Genomic DNA, 18,208 nt, shown 5'->3' with positions numbered 1-18,208 from the left:
ACAGGGGCATGATCTGAAATCAAAATAGAGCCAATGTCAGCATTCACTAGTGATTGAGTGATGTTATGGGGGAGAAATATATAATCTAAGCGTGATCGAGTATGATGTGTTGGAGAGTAAAAGGAGTATTCTCTTAATTCCGGGTTACATAGTCTCCAGGCATCAATAAGTTTGTTGTTTGATAGTCTGTACAAATGACTTGTGAGATTTGTGAGGCAAAAAAGGGGTTGAGGAGTTACAATCTAAAAAAGGATCAAAAGATGTCATTACAATCACCTGTGAGAATAAAGTTATCCTCGTGGCATTGAGTAATTTGTTGGGATAATGAAGTCCAAAAGTTGGGTTCTCCAGTTGTGGGGGCATAAATATTTAGTAAGGAAACTGATATGTTATCTAATAGAAAGTTAACAAATACCCATCTGCCTGCTTGATCGATAGTGTGACAATATTTTAATAGATAGAGATTTGGAAAAAGGATAACAACCCCATTATGTTTACGATCCCAAGGTGAAAAAAATATTTCTCCAACCCAACCTTTTTTGAGTTTTAAAGATTTGTCATGTGTGAGATGTGATTCCTGTATGCATGCAACATCAGTGTCTAATCTAGCGAGGTGTGACTATACCCTCTGTCTTTTAATGGGAGAGTGCAAGCCTCTGACATTCCATGAAACAATTTTTAAATGCATAGAACATAGTTACAACAAATTGAATGAATCCAAGAAAAAGAACATCTTAAAGCACATAGGAAGAAATGTATAACCAACCATTAATAGAAAGCATGAAAAATGAGAGCAAGATAGAAAGAAAGATAGGAGAAGGGAAGAAAGCAAGAAAATAGATTCTGATATGAAGTAAAAGGGAACAATTAACAATATAGAAAATAAGGTATATCAATCAAGAAGGAAAAACACAAAGAGTGGAAAGAAGTAACAGAGAGAAGAAATAAGACAAGTAAAAAGAGGAACTTACGTAGAATCCAAAACATACGGGAGGTGGAGGGGTGGAAGTCTACACGGAACAGTGACAAATCCGAGGACTACAAGGGAGGACGGGAAGGAGCACAGAACGAACGAGCCGCATAATGGAGGGGAGGGGTGAGATGTGAACACAACCTGGTGGGAACAAAAAAGGATAAGCAAAATAAATATGGAGCATAAAGGACAACCATGTCCAAAACATAAATACAATTCTCAAAGCAAAGAAAGGCATGAAGAACAAACATTTTCATGGAACAAGTCACACGCAAGTAGGGGTAAAACTATGACGGAGCAGTTTCCATGGTCTCAGAATGATAAGAGTTGAGACAGCTTTTCAGCTTAAAAGGATCTTCGTAAGTAGTGGTTCTGTTGTTGATTGTGACTTTAAACAGGCAAGGGTGAAAAAGGCCGTATCTTGCACCAATTGAACGCAAATGTGGCCTCAAAGACAAGAACTCCTTGCGACGATCAGCAGTCGATTTAGCATAATCTTGTGAGATGTATAATGGGTTGCCTGGCCATGTAATGCAAGACATTGCTCTGGCAGCCGATAGGACCTTGAGCAGGTCGGTATATCCAAGGAAATATAAAATTACTCCTCTCGGTTTTTGTGGTGGTGAGGAAGTAGTAGAACGTGGTGGTAGTCCTAGTCAATGTGCCCTTTGAATGTTTAGATTGGTGTCCTCAGGCAGCCTAAGCAGATTTGGAAGAAATGTTTTGAAGAAAAGAGGGGCATCTGATCCTTCCGTTGCTTCAGGAAGAACATAAATGCGCAAATTGTTTCTTCTATTCCTATTTCCAAATTCTCGATCTGCTTATGAAGTACCGAGACTTGTGAAGAGATGGAGTCCATTTTAGAGGTAGAAGAAGAAACTGATTCAAAATTCTGCTCTAGTACAGTTACTCGTTGGTCTATGGTGGACCATTTATCAGAAAGGAGTTGAAGCGTAGATTTGGTTTCTTCTATAAACTGCTTCAAGACTCTAATCTCTTCCAGCAATAAATCCATTGTCACTGAATTGGATTGCTTGGGAGGAGAGGGAGGATCCTTTTTCAGTCTCTTTGTGGAAGCCTTGGTGACCACAGAACTAGAAGTATTGTGAGACGTTAAGGCGTCTTTAGAAGCAGTAGTATCCGAGTTCTCCATATTCATACACTCGTATCGAGAACTAGTGCGTATCTGAAAGCTGCGGCCTGCAGGCAGAGATGGTGAAGAGGGTTTAGACTATCTGCCCATAGACCTGAAATTAATATTCCATCAGTTTAGGACCCTAAGAATCAGGTTTTAAAATAGTAGAAATCTAAACATAGGCATATAGATATAAAAGTTAGGTACATAAGCATGTCAAAACACCATAAAGATATACCATGAGACATTGAAATAGGAAGCATCTGCTACCTCTGTCATAAGCAATACATGTACATTGTTGTGTTTCTATCTAGGACCCTAATTCAATATTCCCGATTCATGCCCTTATGGGGTTATAACAAATAATATCCTTATAAAGGCATAGGAATCATATCCATATTTAGTAATAGCCCATGCAGTCCAAGTACGGCAAGGCTACTCCCATTGACTCCTAGAAAGCACAACGCGTTCTTTAAACAAACCAAGCCTCCAGCAGCCCGGGAATTCCCCCTGCTTTTGTTTTGATTTGCACAAGAACTCCTGGAGTCCAGAAAGAACTGTTAGTTCTTAGTGACGTCTTATGTCCAACCTTACGTCAACCCCGGCACCTTTCAGGTATTAATATACCAACGTTGCCTTAAGCAAACACACAGTGGTTGGGAGCAGAACGACGTTCTACTTGCCCGGGAGCCCAGCTGTTGTTAGACCCGAAGGAAACCGCCCCTCCCTTCGACGCACTGAGAGAGACGCTGTCTTTTTCTCCAGCCGAGAAAATCCAGCTCCGGTGTTCCCAAGTCACCCTCGCGGGTTGCTGGGAGATCGAGTCCTGAGGAACGAGATACAAGACCTCCTTCATTCTATAACCAAGGTACGGAGCTGATTAAAACCTTAAAAGAATTCTTGATGCAGATTCTTGGCAAAAAACCTAACTTAACTTAAGACTGCAACTTACTTACTCCTTCCCACGTATTAGGCTTAGGTCAGGTACACCGGGGTAGGCGTATCTTAGAAGCACCAGTTGAGTTTGTTAGTCAATGTTTTTATGTATGTATATATTTTAACCAATTTAAAGTATCATATGGCTAAGAAACCATATCAATGCTTTTACAGTATTATTTCATAATACTACTTTTACTGTACGCACTTTACTTTATGATAAGTAATGTAATTGTGGCAATTCATTTCTCTTCCATGAGAAAGAAGACTGCTCAATAAAATAACACCTTTTATTGAAAACGCCCGTCTCTCTATTTCTCTGCACTCTGGTGAAATTAAGCATGCACGATTGACTGAGTGAAATAGTTGTCTATTGTTTTCACACGACTCTGGAGATACACTCCTTATTCTGGGGGAGCAAAGTTGTCATGTTATATGGTTGTCAGAAGCTAATCCCTTCTTGTCTAAATCAGGGAAGTTAACCCCTCCCTATTCATTCGAGAAAGTTTCTAGTGACCTCTGAGCTAGCTGGCAAAAACTGATTAAGTCTAACATAGTCAGTAGAGACCTAGATGACCTCAGTCCTACGTCTACACTGCTGTTTGTTATTCCAATGCACAGAGCCTATTGGGAATATAGGAACTACACTACAACATATGGAAAGAAAAAACAAGTAAGTGTTGAGAGTCTCTACAATCACAAAATCCAATAACATACAAGGATTTTTCAGAGAAGTCCAGGCTGATATGAGAATGGGGAAGCACACTCCTGTTTAAGTCTGGTAGTAAGGAGAAGATATTTGTATACAATATTTAGTTAATGGTGGCACAGCAAAGAAAGAGAAGTCCAAGAGTAAGAATTCCATGCAGTAGATAACAGCGTCAGATAGGAGTTAAGGTACACCGACCAAGAACCTCATGGGAAAAGAGGAAACACATCCAGTAATAATTTCCAACACTTTAGTTAAGGAGAGTTTATATTCCAGAAAATGATCGAGGAATTAAGGCTGCCATGAGGAGAAGAGGTATGTGATATCCACATCACAAAATGGCAGTCATGAGATGAAAAAGCATACCTCAAAATGCAGGTATACCAGCAACAACAAAAAAAGCAACCACCCAGATATATATTGAAACAGTACCTTCAATGAGGAGGGGTCCGCTGGGGGGCTTATTTTTAGGAAGCTGGAGGATGCAAGGTAACGTCGCTAGGAGAAAAAACTTTGTCCGCGACTTTGAGGCAAAAAAAAATAATCAAAATAGTGCCCGCGACTCGTCAGAGCTGCGGCGCGGAAGGAACAAGCCTCAAACTTTAGAACAAAACCGGGAAAAGTCACTGCGGAGATAACAAATGAAGCTCCATGGGATCACACAACTCATCCCGCTATTTGAGGTGAGCGCGAAGGCATGCAAGCGGCTTACGCTGGTTCCCGGCTCCCACCGCCGCCGGAGAGTCAGCAAGGAGCCGCCATCGCCGTTGGGCGCAAGCCACGCCCCAGATATATTTTTATTATTAATTCCTGGAAGGTCACTTATTTAAAATGATCTGATGGCCCACACCAGCACAGTGGTAGTCAACATGTCATGGCGTAATGTTTATTGCTAGCCAGATATGTCAGAGTAATTCACTGAAAGCATTTCAATGAATTAGATGGATGCTGTGACAGAATATCTCACCGATTCAGGGAAAGTATGGAGGAGTAAAAAAAAAATGATGAGCCTCAGTCATTATTGTTAATCTTAAACCGCTTATTGATAAATGTTTATTCCCATAATGTATAACATTGTATTTAATGAGCATGCAAGCCAGTTGTATAACATTCTATACATGTGCTGCAAGTCTGCTGAAGTCTTGCAGACTGCTTAAAGGAATATTCCTTTGTAACTGTTAAAATACTTCTCTGTTAAAGGAGTCAAGGTTTATTGATTATTGCACTCCAGTAAAATCAGAAAGCAGCACATAAGGGCATTTTAAAAAGTGGGAGTCACATAATATAGTTGTGCACAAAAGAAACCTAACGATTGTGTCTGTGTTAACAACAAAATGTCTCTCAGGCATGCATGAACCATAAAATACCTCCAGTGTTTTACCATTAGCTGAGTATCCTATCCATACATCTGAAAGCCAGAATTGTCACCGTAATGAATCCAGTTGTGTGAGCATGTATCTTTCTAAAAGGAATTGGGACATTGAGTAGCTGTTGGGTTTTGCAGCTGAAATGCTCCAAGGGCGAAAGAACCATGTTCACAAGTTTTCTGTTCAGTCCACCCCATATAAGAGGGATATCATGCAGGCTTTAATTGTTCTTTTCGTGTCCAATATGATCTCCAGTATCTCCATCAATTATTGATGTCAAAGGTCATCAACAATCCACCAATGTCAGGACTATCGATTACCCCTGATCTCTCGTACAGCATATTATTACAGATGTCCTCTAGTGCCAATTTGATTCTCTATGTAGGTTGGAATCCTGACTGATTTAAATGTATTAACTCTATGCGCTCATTATGGTACTGCAGTTGCATATGAGCTGCACATTTCATACCATTGGACAGCAACGGGAAATTTGAAAAGGATATTAAATTGCTTAGATCATCAACTGAGATCGGAAATTGCTTGGCAATCCTCCATATTTTTGGTGCCTGGAATTTTATTACTTAATCCTGGCAGGAATCTAAAATAAACCCGTCATCCTTCTTTCAATACCATTGTTGAATCTCATGCACTGAAACTAGTTTCACTAGCCAGATGTCGTCAGTAGTGGGAAATCATTTGTCTAATGGGCAGTAGTGAACTGCAAAAGGATTTTGGAAATGTGTTCTTTATTCTAAGACTACCCCACCTTGTTTTCCCAGTAGCAGGCATACTCAACAGTCTGAATACCGGACAGTTCCAATATATCTTCTGTTTGGTTGATTAATCCCGTGAATAGTTTTATATGTATATTTTTATTACTCGGTTGAGCGCAGACATTGACAGAGTGTCACATGTATTTCTTTACACTACGAATACTGAATTCAATGAGAAAGGTAAAGTGTCCCCATAGTGCAGAACACCACGTGAGAAAGTTTACCTATGAGACCGATTTTCACACTCAAGAGATAAACAAGTCAAAGGTGCACCTTGTTTCCCTAAAGTGAGACTCATCTGATAGTAACTATTGGACCACGGACAGACCGCATTATCGGACGGTCAGTGTGAGTAGCTGACAGTTCCTTTTCCTTCGTGGCTTAATGAATAGCATGCGACGTTGGGCAAAACTTGCTGCTTGAGACGTTGGAGCTCATGGTACGGATCGCTGTCCATGGACGAAGGGTCTTCAGCCTTTGGATGAGAGCCCTTGTGAAAGTTTTGGCCTCCCAGCCTAGGATTCAGTGTGGTCCCCGGACATGGGGAAGGAGAGGCTAGACACCGAGAGCCAAGGTAGGACTTGGATCTGAAGCAACATCTTGTGGGCAGAATGGTGAACAGTGTGGCACTGGAAAAAAACTGGTGATGGGCGTCACACGTGGAATATGTGGTGGTGGCGGCACTGGAGTAGTGGTCCAAGGACTTTCCGGTAAGTGCATTGGCTCCCCTGTGATGAACGAAGGCTGCCAGCAGTAGGTCGGTGTAAGGTTGATGTTGGCATTTGCCCGTGGATCTAGTGTGTGCATAAATAATGGAGCCAACATAATACTTTAGTGTTATAACCACAAGGTCTGGGCCTTTTATTCTCTTCCCCGTACACGTCATGGCCCATACCATTTTGGTAATGCATGTTGGGGTTAGTAATCATACTCCCCTCGCCTTCATTACTAAGTAAGATGTTCCCAGCCCCATCACAACAGTCGATGCAGCGTGTTTGCCCGGAGGCAGCTGCCTGTTTACCAGCTCCCTCTTTCACTCTGCCTGCATGCCTGCTACCTTCCATTCACCGGCCCAACTATTTTCCAGGCACCTTCCTCAGCGTTGAATCCTTTTTCGCCCCCACTCCTGCTGTCTCGTCACAGACAGGACTCCACTATCCGGGCCTCTAAGTAGCATTAACAAGCGCCCTCTTTAATAGCACAGCTATGCAAGCAGCCCTAAGATGTGAAGTGCAAGAATTGAGGAAGAAGACCTTTTCTGCAAGGAGATTGTGCCACTTGTATCTGTTACTACAAACTGCATCCAGGTGTGCACTGCATACCAAAATATCAGCAGACTACCCACAGGGAAGGTGGCAACACCATACAACTAAAAGAAGCAAATACGTAGAACAATAATAGTAACAATAACCACTTGCTCATTTCAGGGTCTGTTGCTAATGACCACAACTACAAAATCTATAGGCGCAAATAGAAGTGATTGTGGCATCTGCTCTCTCTAGATCTTTTCCAAAGTTGGAAGTTCGCATACAAAATCTCTATAGTTCGTTGTAAACTGTCTGAGCCAATTACGATTTGTAGAGCATCTGAAATCAGTTCAATCACACAGGGTACTCTGAACGCCACACGCACTATTATTAAAAAACAGGCACAGAAGTCCCTGGAAATCGTCTCATATGACTTTGCGACAGAAACCTAGAAGCTAAGACTAATGCCTCCTGGATTGAGTAGTTCTTTTTTTAACATAAATTAGGCTGCAATATTCAGTTGAAATCAGGGCGAGATGAGCCACGTCTGTGCCTCCGGAACTTCCCAGAGCACCTAGTATCCCCCAAGAAGTACTCACAGGAGTATCCTACACTCTGACAGAAAATAATCTGGACTACTTGGAGACGGACAAGCCAGACAGAACTTTGCTCAACAATGGACCCCTCTCTCCACCTCTAGTGATCACTACATCACCCTTCAATCGATTTACGTATCTACACCTATATTACAAATCTACAGGAACTGTGGCACAAGTGCACCAATCAAATGACCCAGATGTATGCTTTGTAAACGGGAAAGCCTTCACCCCATGGGCTACAAAGAGTCCCTTACGAACGGAGCTAACTTGCTTCCAACTGAACCATTTGGACGCCAAAATGTTGGAAATAATTAAACAATCGATTGCAGACCAAACTGCAGGATCAAACACCAAGAGAACACACACACAATATGACATTCAAATTATAATAGTCGCATGTCCATGAAGGGCTTTCCTAATCTGGGTACCTCTGATTAAGGTACCCATAGCCGCACAAGAACAAAAGATATGAGTTTAGTGGTCATGGTTTAACGACTCGTAACCCTGTAGCCAGTGAAGGACTGTGAGCAGTTGTAGATCTTTGTCCCACTGATGTAAATAAAGCCACTTGGGAGTGTAGGTAATGAAACGGCCAAGTCACTAAATTTAGTAGCAGGTGCAACCTATCCTCTTATTCTAGTGCCAGTGTATATGCCATGCTTTGGATGCTTCAAGTTAAGATAATGACTGAAGACTAGATTTTGCCTTCTGTCGATAACTGGGGTGAGCGACTTTTTCGACATACAAATCAGAAAAGCATTAATTTCTGCAACATAAAATCGAGTTCTGTTCCTTAATTAGTGGTCTCCCTCCCCCTGTGCATAACATTAGCTCAAAATGCACATCTCACATACTTTTGGAACAACTCTGCTTGCAGCTTGTGGCTACAACCTTGATCGACCTTAAAGTCCAGCCCTTTCCCAATAGTCGCCACATTGGTTTGCACATATCCCTCTCAAATGATCCACACTTTTACAACAGATACAAATTCCATGAAGATGGGATGTGTAGGCTTTGAACTCTCCTATTCCAGTGAGAGGAAAAAATTCGAAGAGGAGTTAGTGAGGCTGGACACTAATTGTAGATCTTTCCCACAATATAAAATTCTGCGCAATGAAAACCGGCATCTTTTTCTGTGTGCATGACACTCCAATTTGTGAAACCGATTTCTGGTATGTCTTGTCGGTCAATCCCATATAATTTCCAGTGGGAATATACTTCTGTTATCTGCGCTGACAGGGGTCCCTATGTTACACAGTAGCAAACTCTATCATAGTGGAAAGCTAATGGTGCAAGCAACTCAGGACAGTCTGTTGATATTTGATGGTAGGTTTTATTGATACATGGAGATAACCTACCAGGGCACTTGACCAAATGGCTACTCTTTAATCCCTGCCGACTACTGCATGACTCCAACCAGGCTGCATCTTTACCTACTACTGATATGTTCTCTCCCCTCCACCTACCAAATAACTGCTCAGAGGCTTAACGTATTCAGCAATCTTAAAGTAACACATTCCACCCAAATTTCACTATAAGCAAATCAAGTGCTGGGGTCAGGGATCCAACATCCCATAAGTTCTGCAGCTGCTTGGTACCCAGTAGGGTTGTGTTCCTCTCTGGTAGGTCAGAAGCCCTACATATTTCTTTCGACTCAACATTTGGAGGGATCCATGCCTGGTAGCCAGTAAGAATGTCTCTTACATTCCACCTCGTTTTAAAGGACTGCAGCACTACTCACCCCGTCCATCTCGAAGGAGCCATGCTGTCTTATCCATTGTACAACTCGTTCTTTGTGACAAACCGTACAGCACTGTTGTCGTGGTAAGACTTTTCTAACCACCAAGCAGGGTGGCTTTACTTTAAAAATGCTCTGGATCCCCTGTTCCTATTCCCTCTCAGACACCCCTCTTCAAAATCAGTGGCCAGGTTCTGCATGGTATCCTTTGCCTGAACTTGCTTGTGAGGCATTTCTGTTATACATTTGCTCTGATTGAATCCCGGCAAGAAGAGCAAGTTTTCGATCAATGATCGTATCCTGGGTTTGGATAGTGGCATTGCACAGCCAGCTCCATAGACTGCGGCATATCACTTTCTGCAGTGATAGGTGGTGATGGCCGTGAGGCTCTGACTGTTTGAGAGAATCCACCACCTACCCAGGGGTAAGGCGGTGCTGATTATTGTTAAGAGGTTACATTGCAGCATACTTAGAAAGAGCCAACCTTGCGGAGGAACGCAGTGCCTGTTCACTGATCCCCTGTGTGACGAAGCAGTGAAGATGTTGATCAGTACTTTTCTTGAACCGGATCCCAGACCTTAAAGGACCTGAAGCGGTCTGAGATCAGCCATATCTCCATTTGCGTATGTCGCTCCTGCAGCAGCCATTTTAGCCAGATGTTTCCAGAGAAACAATTAAGAAAGTTTACCTACAACAAAGTCAGCGTGAAGTTCACTAACTGGTCCATCCTTAAGGCTAGGACAGAAATGAAGGTCCTAAATGTTAAATGGCACAAGCAAAGCAGCAAATACAGGAGAATTAAACAACGGTTTTCATGCTTGAAAATCATACTTGCACCATGGGGAATGAGGCATACAAGGTTGTGTGAAGAAGAATCATTGAACTCCTATTTTGTAGTATTGTTTTATGATGGAAACTATGTTCTAAGCTGTTGGATAGAGGTGGAATTTCCTTAATATCATACATGCCTTTTATATTTTTTTAAATAACAGACCCTTTTTGCACTGCCGGGCACAGTCGTTCACTTTACTGCAAAGCAAATTAATTACTGGGGATGCAAAATTATTTTTCCTCCAATGGTTCCTGTTAGGACCGATACTGCCCAGCAGTCCGGCTCAGCTGCTGGCCACTGTTGAGTTTCAGCACTCCTGGCATCTACACTGCTCCTTCTGCCAACCTCTGCTAAAATGCAGACAGATTGCCTGGTAGCTTTTGCAGTGCCAAACAGTTTGGGTTATAACTGAAAATGCACACGAGCCCTATTGCCTTTGCCAGAGGTGGTGAACCGATCATAACACCTACTGTGCTCAGTGTACACAGATGGGATATGCCTCATCCCACTTTAAAACATTGGCCTGGTACAGTCCCTCAGCTGTCTTGAGAGACTTTCAGCATGAATCCAGGGGGCAGAGCATCTCATTTCCAACATAGTTCCTCTGCTGTTTTCCCATGTGCCAGTCAGCTGCTTTTCAGCCAGCTTCCAGGGTTCTGCTGCTGTTTACAGAGCCCAGTGGCAGAATGAAAAGAAGCCACTGCTGCTGTTCAGCATGCCCGGTGGCTCCTTCACATTCTGTTGCCGGTCCTTCTGCCTACAAGCAAGCATTGGCAAAGTCAATGGCTTATAACTGAATATGGCTTCTCCAGTGCTTGTTATTTTTTTTATAGATGATCAACAATTGCACACACCTGTAATTTTGATTCTTTTCCCTATATGGCCTTGCACCTCTCTAATTGCCACGGCTTGCTTTCAGCTGTTTGATCAACACCAAAGGTAATGGTGATTCCCTTGTTTTGCATTACGGGTTCCTCACAGGATCCTGGAGCTGTTCAGTCCTCTTCCTGGTCTGCACTGGTGGATGCTCACATGATCAGCATCTTTGAGTGAGGTTGTTGCATGGGGCATAGAGAATGGACCAGAGAGGTTCAGGGACCATTTTAGCAACTTTTATCTTGCAACACCAAATGCACCATATGCATGCAACAAAGTAGCCAGTGGTGTTTGCATATTCTGTTCGTAAATGCAAGATGTCTGCTGACAGAAACCTCAGGCTCCAACAATTAAATAACACCAATCCAATAAATACCTACCTTGCCTGGGTGGCATTAGTCACTCCTATTTGTCACAGAAGTAGGTTTCATGCTCCCAAAGAGGCTGGACTGCCTGGAGGTCTATCAACAGAGGAGCCATTAAATATCTTTCCCTTCAGAGGAGATTACATATTTTTTAGATAAAGGTTTAATTGTCTACCTCTATGTATGAGTGTCCCAGATCTGGATAAGGACCATGGCGAGGAAAGGGACATAGTGGGAGTGGGTGAATCTGAAAGAGACCCGTTAGTGATAGATTCCTTACCTTAGAATATCCCCAAGTTTTTCGTCAGAAGTGCCCCTGCGTGTCAGAAGGTGGCGTCATGCAGCTCCGCGTCCATCGATGGTGTTGTAAGCCCTGAGATGACATCGCTGAGACTACGTAGGCGCCACCCATGCGTGCTGACATCAGTTCTTTCTTTTTCACCGCAAGCAAGCGCAGATCCGGTTAGAGCACGTACCTTAGTCACTTTTTGACTGACTTTTTGAGACTTTTTCTCTCCACTTTTTTGAGTCTTTGACTCCTGGTGCCATGTAGGGATGTCTGGGTTTAAATCCTGCGGGGCCTGAAGCTGTACGATGTGGGTTACCAACCCCCATGGCGTCTGTCTCTACTGTCTGGAACGCGACCATGACTCCCAGTCATGTTCGACTGTCTGGCCATGGCTCCGAAGGCCTTGCGGGAGCGGTCCCGTAAGCTGCTTGAGGCCCAGCAGTCGTTTCCGTGCCATTCGAGGTCCAGGGGCCGATTGAGGGACCGACCGCAGAGCCATATCGCTCCTCGTGGTTGATGTTTTCACACTCTGAATCGGGTAAGAGACGTCATAAGAAGAAGTCTAAGAAGCGCTTGCGCTCTCGGACGTCCCCCCGTCGGTCTCCGGATGCGGACAGGGGGACCAGGGTGTACCTCCCCCACGGCTCAGTTGGAGCCTGCGAGACCCGCGGCCTTCCCACCTTATCCTGATCCGTTGGCGACTCCTGCCCAAGTGCAAGACTTTCTTGCTGCCATGGACTGCCTTTTCAGGGCTTGGGCTCCCACTGGCGTGCCTTCGGGCCCCACGGTCTCAGCTGAGGGTCCTCCCTTGCCGCCGCCGCCGCCAGCGGCTCTGGCGCCGCAAGGTCCTCCGCCGGTGACTCCGGCCCCGGCGCCTCCCGTGGCTCCGTTCTGACGGCGCAATGGGTTCTGTTCGTCCCACCTCCACCCTTGCCCGGGTTTCCGGACCATTTTGCTCTGGGTTGGGACCCTAATTGGGGCATGAGCCGGATCGGCTGGCGCTGTTGGACCATTTATATTCCCCTGTCCCTTCACCACCACCGCAGCCTGTACCACCGACAATGGAGGAAGGGGACGACTGGGAGGGGTTTGAGGACCCTCTTGCACGGTAGTGCGAGTCGGAACAGGAATGGACGGAAGAGTTGGAGGATGCAGGTGGCCTTGACCTCTCCTCTGAACCGGGTTTTCTTTCTCCTCCTGTTGTGACCGTGGAGGAGGGCGCAAAATACCCTGTGGTGCTCCGTAGTGCAGCTGATGACCTTGACCTGCCTACGATGACCGTCAAAACTAACCTCCTCACTGAAGACCTTCAGCTGGCGGCAAGCTCGATTTATTTGATTTATTTATTAATTTTTTATTTATTTTAGTTTTATATAGCGCTGGCTAGACCCGGAGGTATCCGAGTTCTTTACATAAGGAACAGCGAGTTGCAAGTTACACCTTTTACATGGTATACACCTGCAGGTGGAACAAATTTGTAGCATGGTGCACAGCAAAGGCTGTGGATCCCCTTTCTGATTTCCTTCTGTTCCTCTGCTCTGGGCACTATCAAAGGTTATCTTTTGGCCATCTCCGCCTTTCTACGGCTTCCAGATCAGCCTTCTCTTTTTAAGTCCCCGGTTGTTAATCATTTGCTCAAAGGCATTACGCACACGTTTCCTACCGTGCCGTTCATAATGCCTCAATGGGATTTAAATCTTGTCTTGATCTATCTGATGTGCGCTCCCTTTCAGCCCCTTCATAACTGTCCCTTATGTCTTCTCACTTTAAAGACGGCTTTCCTGGTAGCTATCACCTCTGCCAGAAGAGTGAGTGAGTTCCAGGCTCTTTTTTCTAAACCTCCTTTTCTTTCTGTTCATCCGGACAAGGTGGTTTTAAGGACTCGTCCTTCTTTCTTGCCAAAGGTTTTCACACCCTTCCACATCGGGCAGACCCTCACTTTGCCCACATTCTTTCCGCCTTTGCATCCTTCAAAGGAGGAAGAGAGGCTCCACCGTCTGGACCCAAAACGTGCGCTCTCATTCCATCTGAAGAGCACACAACAGTTCCGGCTGTATGACCAACTTTTTGTTGGCTACATGGGGGCCAAAAAAAGTCGGCCGTGCACAAACAAACCATCTGGGGCTAACAAATTACGATGCCCATAACCTTGGTACATACCTCAAGCTCTGCCACAAACTGACAGGCTGAATCTGGCACACTAGAATTTCTAGTCTGGAAAGAAATTAATGAGTAACCCAGGAGGATCATTTGGCTGTCTTTTGAAGAATTACATCCGCCAGATGTCAGCCGCTGACCTCTGGGCCCTCAATCCTAGCCAGCCTGCCTTTAAAAATGCAATTAAAAAATGTGTGAGATCGATATCTCTCGCTACTGATAAAGCCCTCCTCACTAAACGTAGCCATTCTTGGGCAGTAGTTAACTCCTACAATCAAGTATCTGCAGCCACGTATTTTTCCATCACTTTTTCACTCCACCTAAAGCGCAGTTTCATCGCCCTAAGAATGGGGGACTGGCGCTTTCTTCAAAATCTACCCATCTGGCGTCGTACGGAAGAGGACATAACCTGTAGAGGATGTGGGTCAGCGATAGAATCAATTCTGCACGTGGTCTGTATCTGCCCTATTTTTAACTCTCAATGCAGGCGCATGCTTAGGTCACAATGGAACAGGTTGGGGGTTCGTACTTCGAGGCATGCCATCATAGCCGCTTTGTCCATGGACAATACTGTTTTAAACATAAAATTTGTTAAATTTATTCAACAAGCGTATCGCTGCCTTAATATAAAGAAAACTGCCACGGCCCTGCCACTGACTTTTTAGATTACATAACGCACTGTAACAGAAGCCCCAACGACCAGGAGGGTCGCAACACTAATTGAAACTCTGTAGCATGTACCCTTTATGGTTTGATTTTATAATTGAATACGACGGGAGATGTTTGAGACACGCTAGGTCATGTTTAACAAAATAGTTTAAATTCTTATTTTTTATGCTTTTTATGTCTGTATGGGTTTCTCTTTTAAACTATTTCTCTCATAAAACTGTACACAATGTGATTTGGGAAAAACTTTTTAAGATATTGTTTTATATCTAAATAAAGACTATTATTATTATCAAACAAACCATCTCTCGGTTGGTCGTTCTGTGCATCAAAGCATGTTACTCGTTGGCTAAGAAGGAGCCTCCTGTCGGGCTGCGTGCCCATTCTACCAGGGCAATGGCAGCCACTACTGCCTTGGGACGTGGCATTCCCTTGCAGGACATTTGTCAGGCAGATACGTGGGCATCGCTGCACACGTTTACCAAGCATTATTGCCTTGACAGTCAAGTCCGGATAGACGCCTTCTTTGGCCATTGTGTTCTCTGTGACTTTCTGGTGTAATCTTGTTCGCAGACCCTCCACCGGGGTTGATATTACTGGGGTATCTATTCTAAGGTAAGGAATCTATCACTAACATGTCTCTTTCAGATGCACAAGTTACGACTTGTGTAACGATATATCTGTAAGAGACATTAGTTAGTGATAGATTCCTTACCGCCTCACCCATCCTCCCCGTTCTGCAAACTGATTTCTAGGGTAAGGTCATCTCTTCCAGGCCCCTGTTTCATGACACCAGTGGTCAGTTCTTGCATGGCACTGTGTTCCAGATCCAGTCTGACGCCTGGGGATATTCTAAGGTAAGGAGTCTATCACTAACTAGTGTCTCTTACAGATATATTGTTACACAAGTAGTAACTTGTGCATCTGGTCCGTAAATATTGTTTCTGCTGCCACAGTCATGAATGAGGTGCCCGATGAGGGAGGGTGATTGTCATTGTGAGTATTTTTTGTTGGGTTGACCAGGAATTACGGGGTGAATGGATGATTGTTGCACAATACTATGTGCTGTATTTTGCAGAATACTGTCTGTTGGCTAACTAGAGCCTTTTAGCTGCGATTTCTGGGCAGTAGTACTGCCGCTTTTGTGTGGCTAGTGCCTTTGTGGTGATTATTGTACTCCTCTGCCAGTTATGGGAGATTAGTGCATGCCGGGATGATTAGTCTTTGTCCCATGCTACCTGTTAACAGAAAAAACTGATGGTGATAGTTTTACTTTACTGCCTGATAGGTATGCTTAAAAATTGTTATGATTTCTCTTTGCATAATGCATTTTATGTTAATGTTTTCAGGTGTGTTGTATTAATTAAACTTTTCTCTTTTTTTTTTTTTCCATTTCCCGTTGACAGGAGAGTGCCAAGATGCTGGAAGAGAATGTTTATAATTTTGGGACTGCTGTTGAAAGTTTGCTGTATAGGTTCGGCAAGGTACTGCAAATTTTTGTCTGTACTTATATATGTTCTTGGTATAACTTATTATTTGATAGAGATTTAACTGCATTTTCTCCGACTGTGCTATGGACGTATGCTCTAACAATCCAATAAGTTTTATGCCTTGTGGGGAATGTCACAGACAGATGTCTGTTTCTGATCTCCACTTGGTCTGCCTGTGACGTCAATGTCTGGACCACAACTCCCAGGCCTGTACAGACTGTTAGTCAATGCACTGGAATGTGATCTGGCTGGAGCGAGCCATGAAGCTCCTAGATGTCAAGCACCAGAAGGCTCTGCATTGTTCACAATGAAGATCTAAGGCTTAGACCCTGGTTGATCGATTGGTCACCCTCAAAGTCAGGTAAGTCAAAGAACACAAGAAGAAGTCGGAGCATACTTTGTGTTTTCCTCATCGATTTTGTGCTTCTAGGCTCTGATCCTGCACTCATTTGGCAGAGCTGGAGGCCAGGTCCACTCCACTCTTCCCTGACTCACAGGAGCGACCCCAGCCGAACTTAAGGAGTTTTATGTGGCCCTGCACTCTATTTTTGGGCCCCTGCTTCCTCTGGCACTCCTTCAGGCCCCATGGAGCAGAGAGGTGCCTCAGCAGTGGTACTGCCAGTGAGCTTTCTCCCAACAGCAGATGGGTACTCTGGATCCACCACTGCCTCTAAAACTCTTTAGAATACCCTCCACTCATCACAGCCTTGCTGTTCGTGGCAGAATCAAGCACCATCTGCCCCAATGGCAAGCAATACCATCTCAAGTGGGTGCTTCCAGTTGTATTCCCGCTACTTTCTGGTGCCGGAAAAAGACAGACGCCTCCGCCCCACACTAAATTTCTGCCACCTCTGTGCCTTGCTGAAGGAATAGACATCTGAGATGCTCACTTTGGCTCATGGTTTATCAGCTCTGCACCCTTGATGCCAAATGGTAGAGTTGAACTTGCAGGACATATTCCCACTTCACTATGGCCCCCTTCGGCTTAACCAGTGCCCCTGGTTGATAAAGTAATGTGGTGCTTACAACTCTGCAGAAGTTCCAGTCTTCTGCCTAACCTCAACGACTGGCTGCTGAAGGCGGGTGTGCCCCAGGCAGTTGTCACCAACCTCCAGATTACGACGAACCTCCTCAATTCGCTAAGGTTCACTGTCAACATGCTTTTGTCCAATCTGACTCCTCAGGCGCTCCCCTTCATCAGCGCTATTTTCGACACAGTGGATTCCGCATATTTCCTCTGTAGCGGAGTATACGTGACATTCAGGCTGTGGTCCCAATGTTTCAACCTCTGTCCTGGATTTTGGTGAGACTGACTCTTCGGCTGTGGGCTCTGATGGCCTCCTGTACCCTGCTGGTGAAGCACGCCTGATGGTACAAGAAGGCTCTGTAGTGGGACCTGAAGGCCCAGTGGGCACAGCATCAGAGGAATCTCTTCAACCTGGACCAGATTTCGAAGGAGACTGCAAGAGATCTGCAGTGCTGGTTATCTAACCTGAGTTTGACCAGCTGCTGATCCCTTTTCCACCCAGAGCTGACAGTGATGACCCTCGCATCGCATCTAGGTTGGAGTGGACTCTGGTCTCTGGTGGAGTCCTGACTCCACATCAGTCATCTGGAGCGGAGGGCAATTCGCTTGTATTGAAAGCCTTCCTCCCATCCATCAAGGGAAGGCTGGTTCAGATGTTCACAGACCATACTACCGCCATGTGGTATTGCAGTGAACAGGGTGGAGTGGGTGTTTGGATTCTGTGCCAGGAGGCCCTGCGCTTCTCAATCTGGCTGGAGCGATAGGACACCATCTGTTTTTCTAGAATACTCCTCACACAGCTAGAGGCCTGGGTTGTGGAAAGCGATGCTCTGCCGTTTTTCAAGACTGGGTTTCGAGCCGCTTAGTCAACAATGGTTAGCATCACCGTACATGCAGCCCTGAGCCATCAAGCAGTCCAGAAAAACAGCTGTGAATCTTCTTCTGCATTGTTGACTATAGTGCCACGTTTGACAAGGTAGATCACCCCACGCTAAGGAGAAAACTAAATGTGTGTGGCGTCCCTTTGAA

General features: G+C 44.6%; 1 protein-coding gene across 1 annotated transcript in view; it reads left to right on the top strand.

Moving 5' to 3' along the window:
* ACAD9 (acyl-CoA dehydrogenase family member 9) overlaps nt 1–18,208 on the top strand; it is a 330,356-nt gene that overhangs the window by 284,748 nt on the left and 27,400 nt on the right. Inside the window, exon 15 of the mRNA XM_086938986.1 lies at nt 16,069–16,146. Within this exon, the coding sequence (XP_086795112.1) occupies nt 16,069–16,146 (78 nt within the window). The remainder of the gene's footprint in view (nt 1–16,068; nt 16,147–18,208) is intronic.

Source organism: Lissotriton vulgaris, chromosome 9, assembly GCF_964263255.1.
Source record: "Lissotriton vulgaris chromosome 9, aLisVul1.2, whole genome shotgun sequence".
NCBI classification, from domain to species: Eukaryota; Metazoa; Chordata; class Amphibia; order Caudata; family Salamandridae; genus Lissotriton; species Lissotriton vulgaris.
Note: the sequence above shows the minus strand (reverse complement) of the source record. Positions and strands in the feature narration are given on the sequence as shown.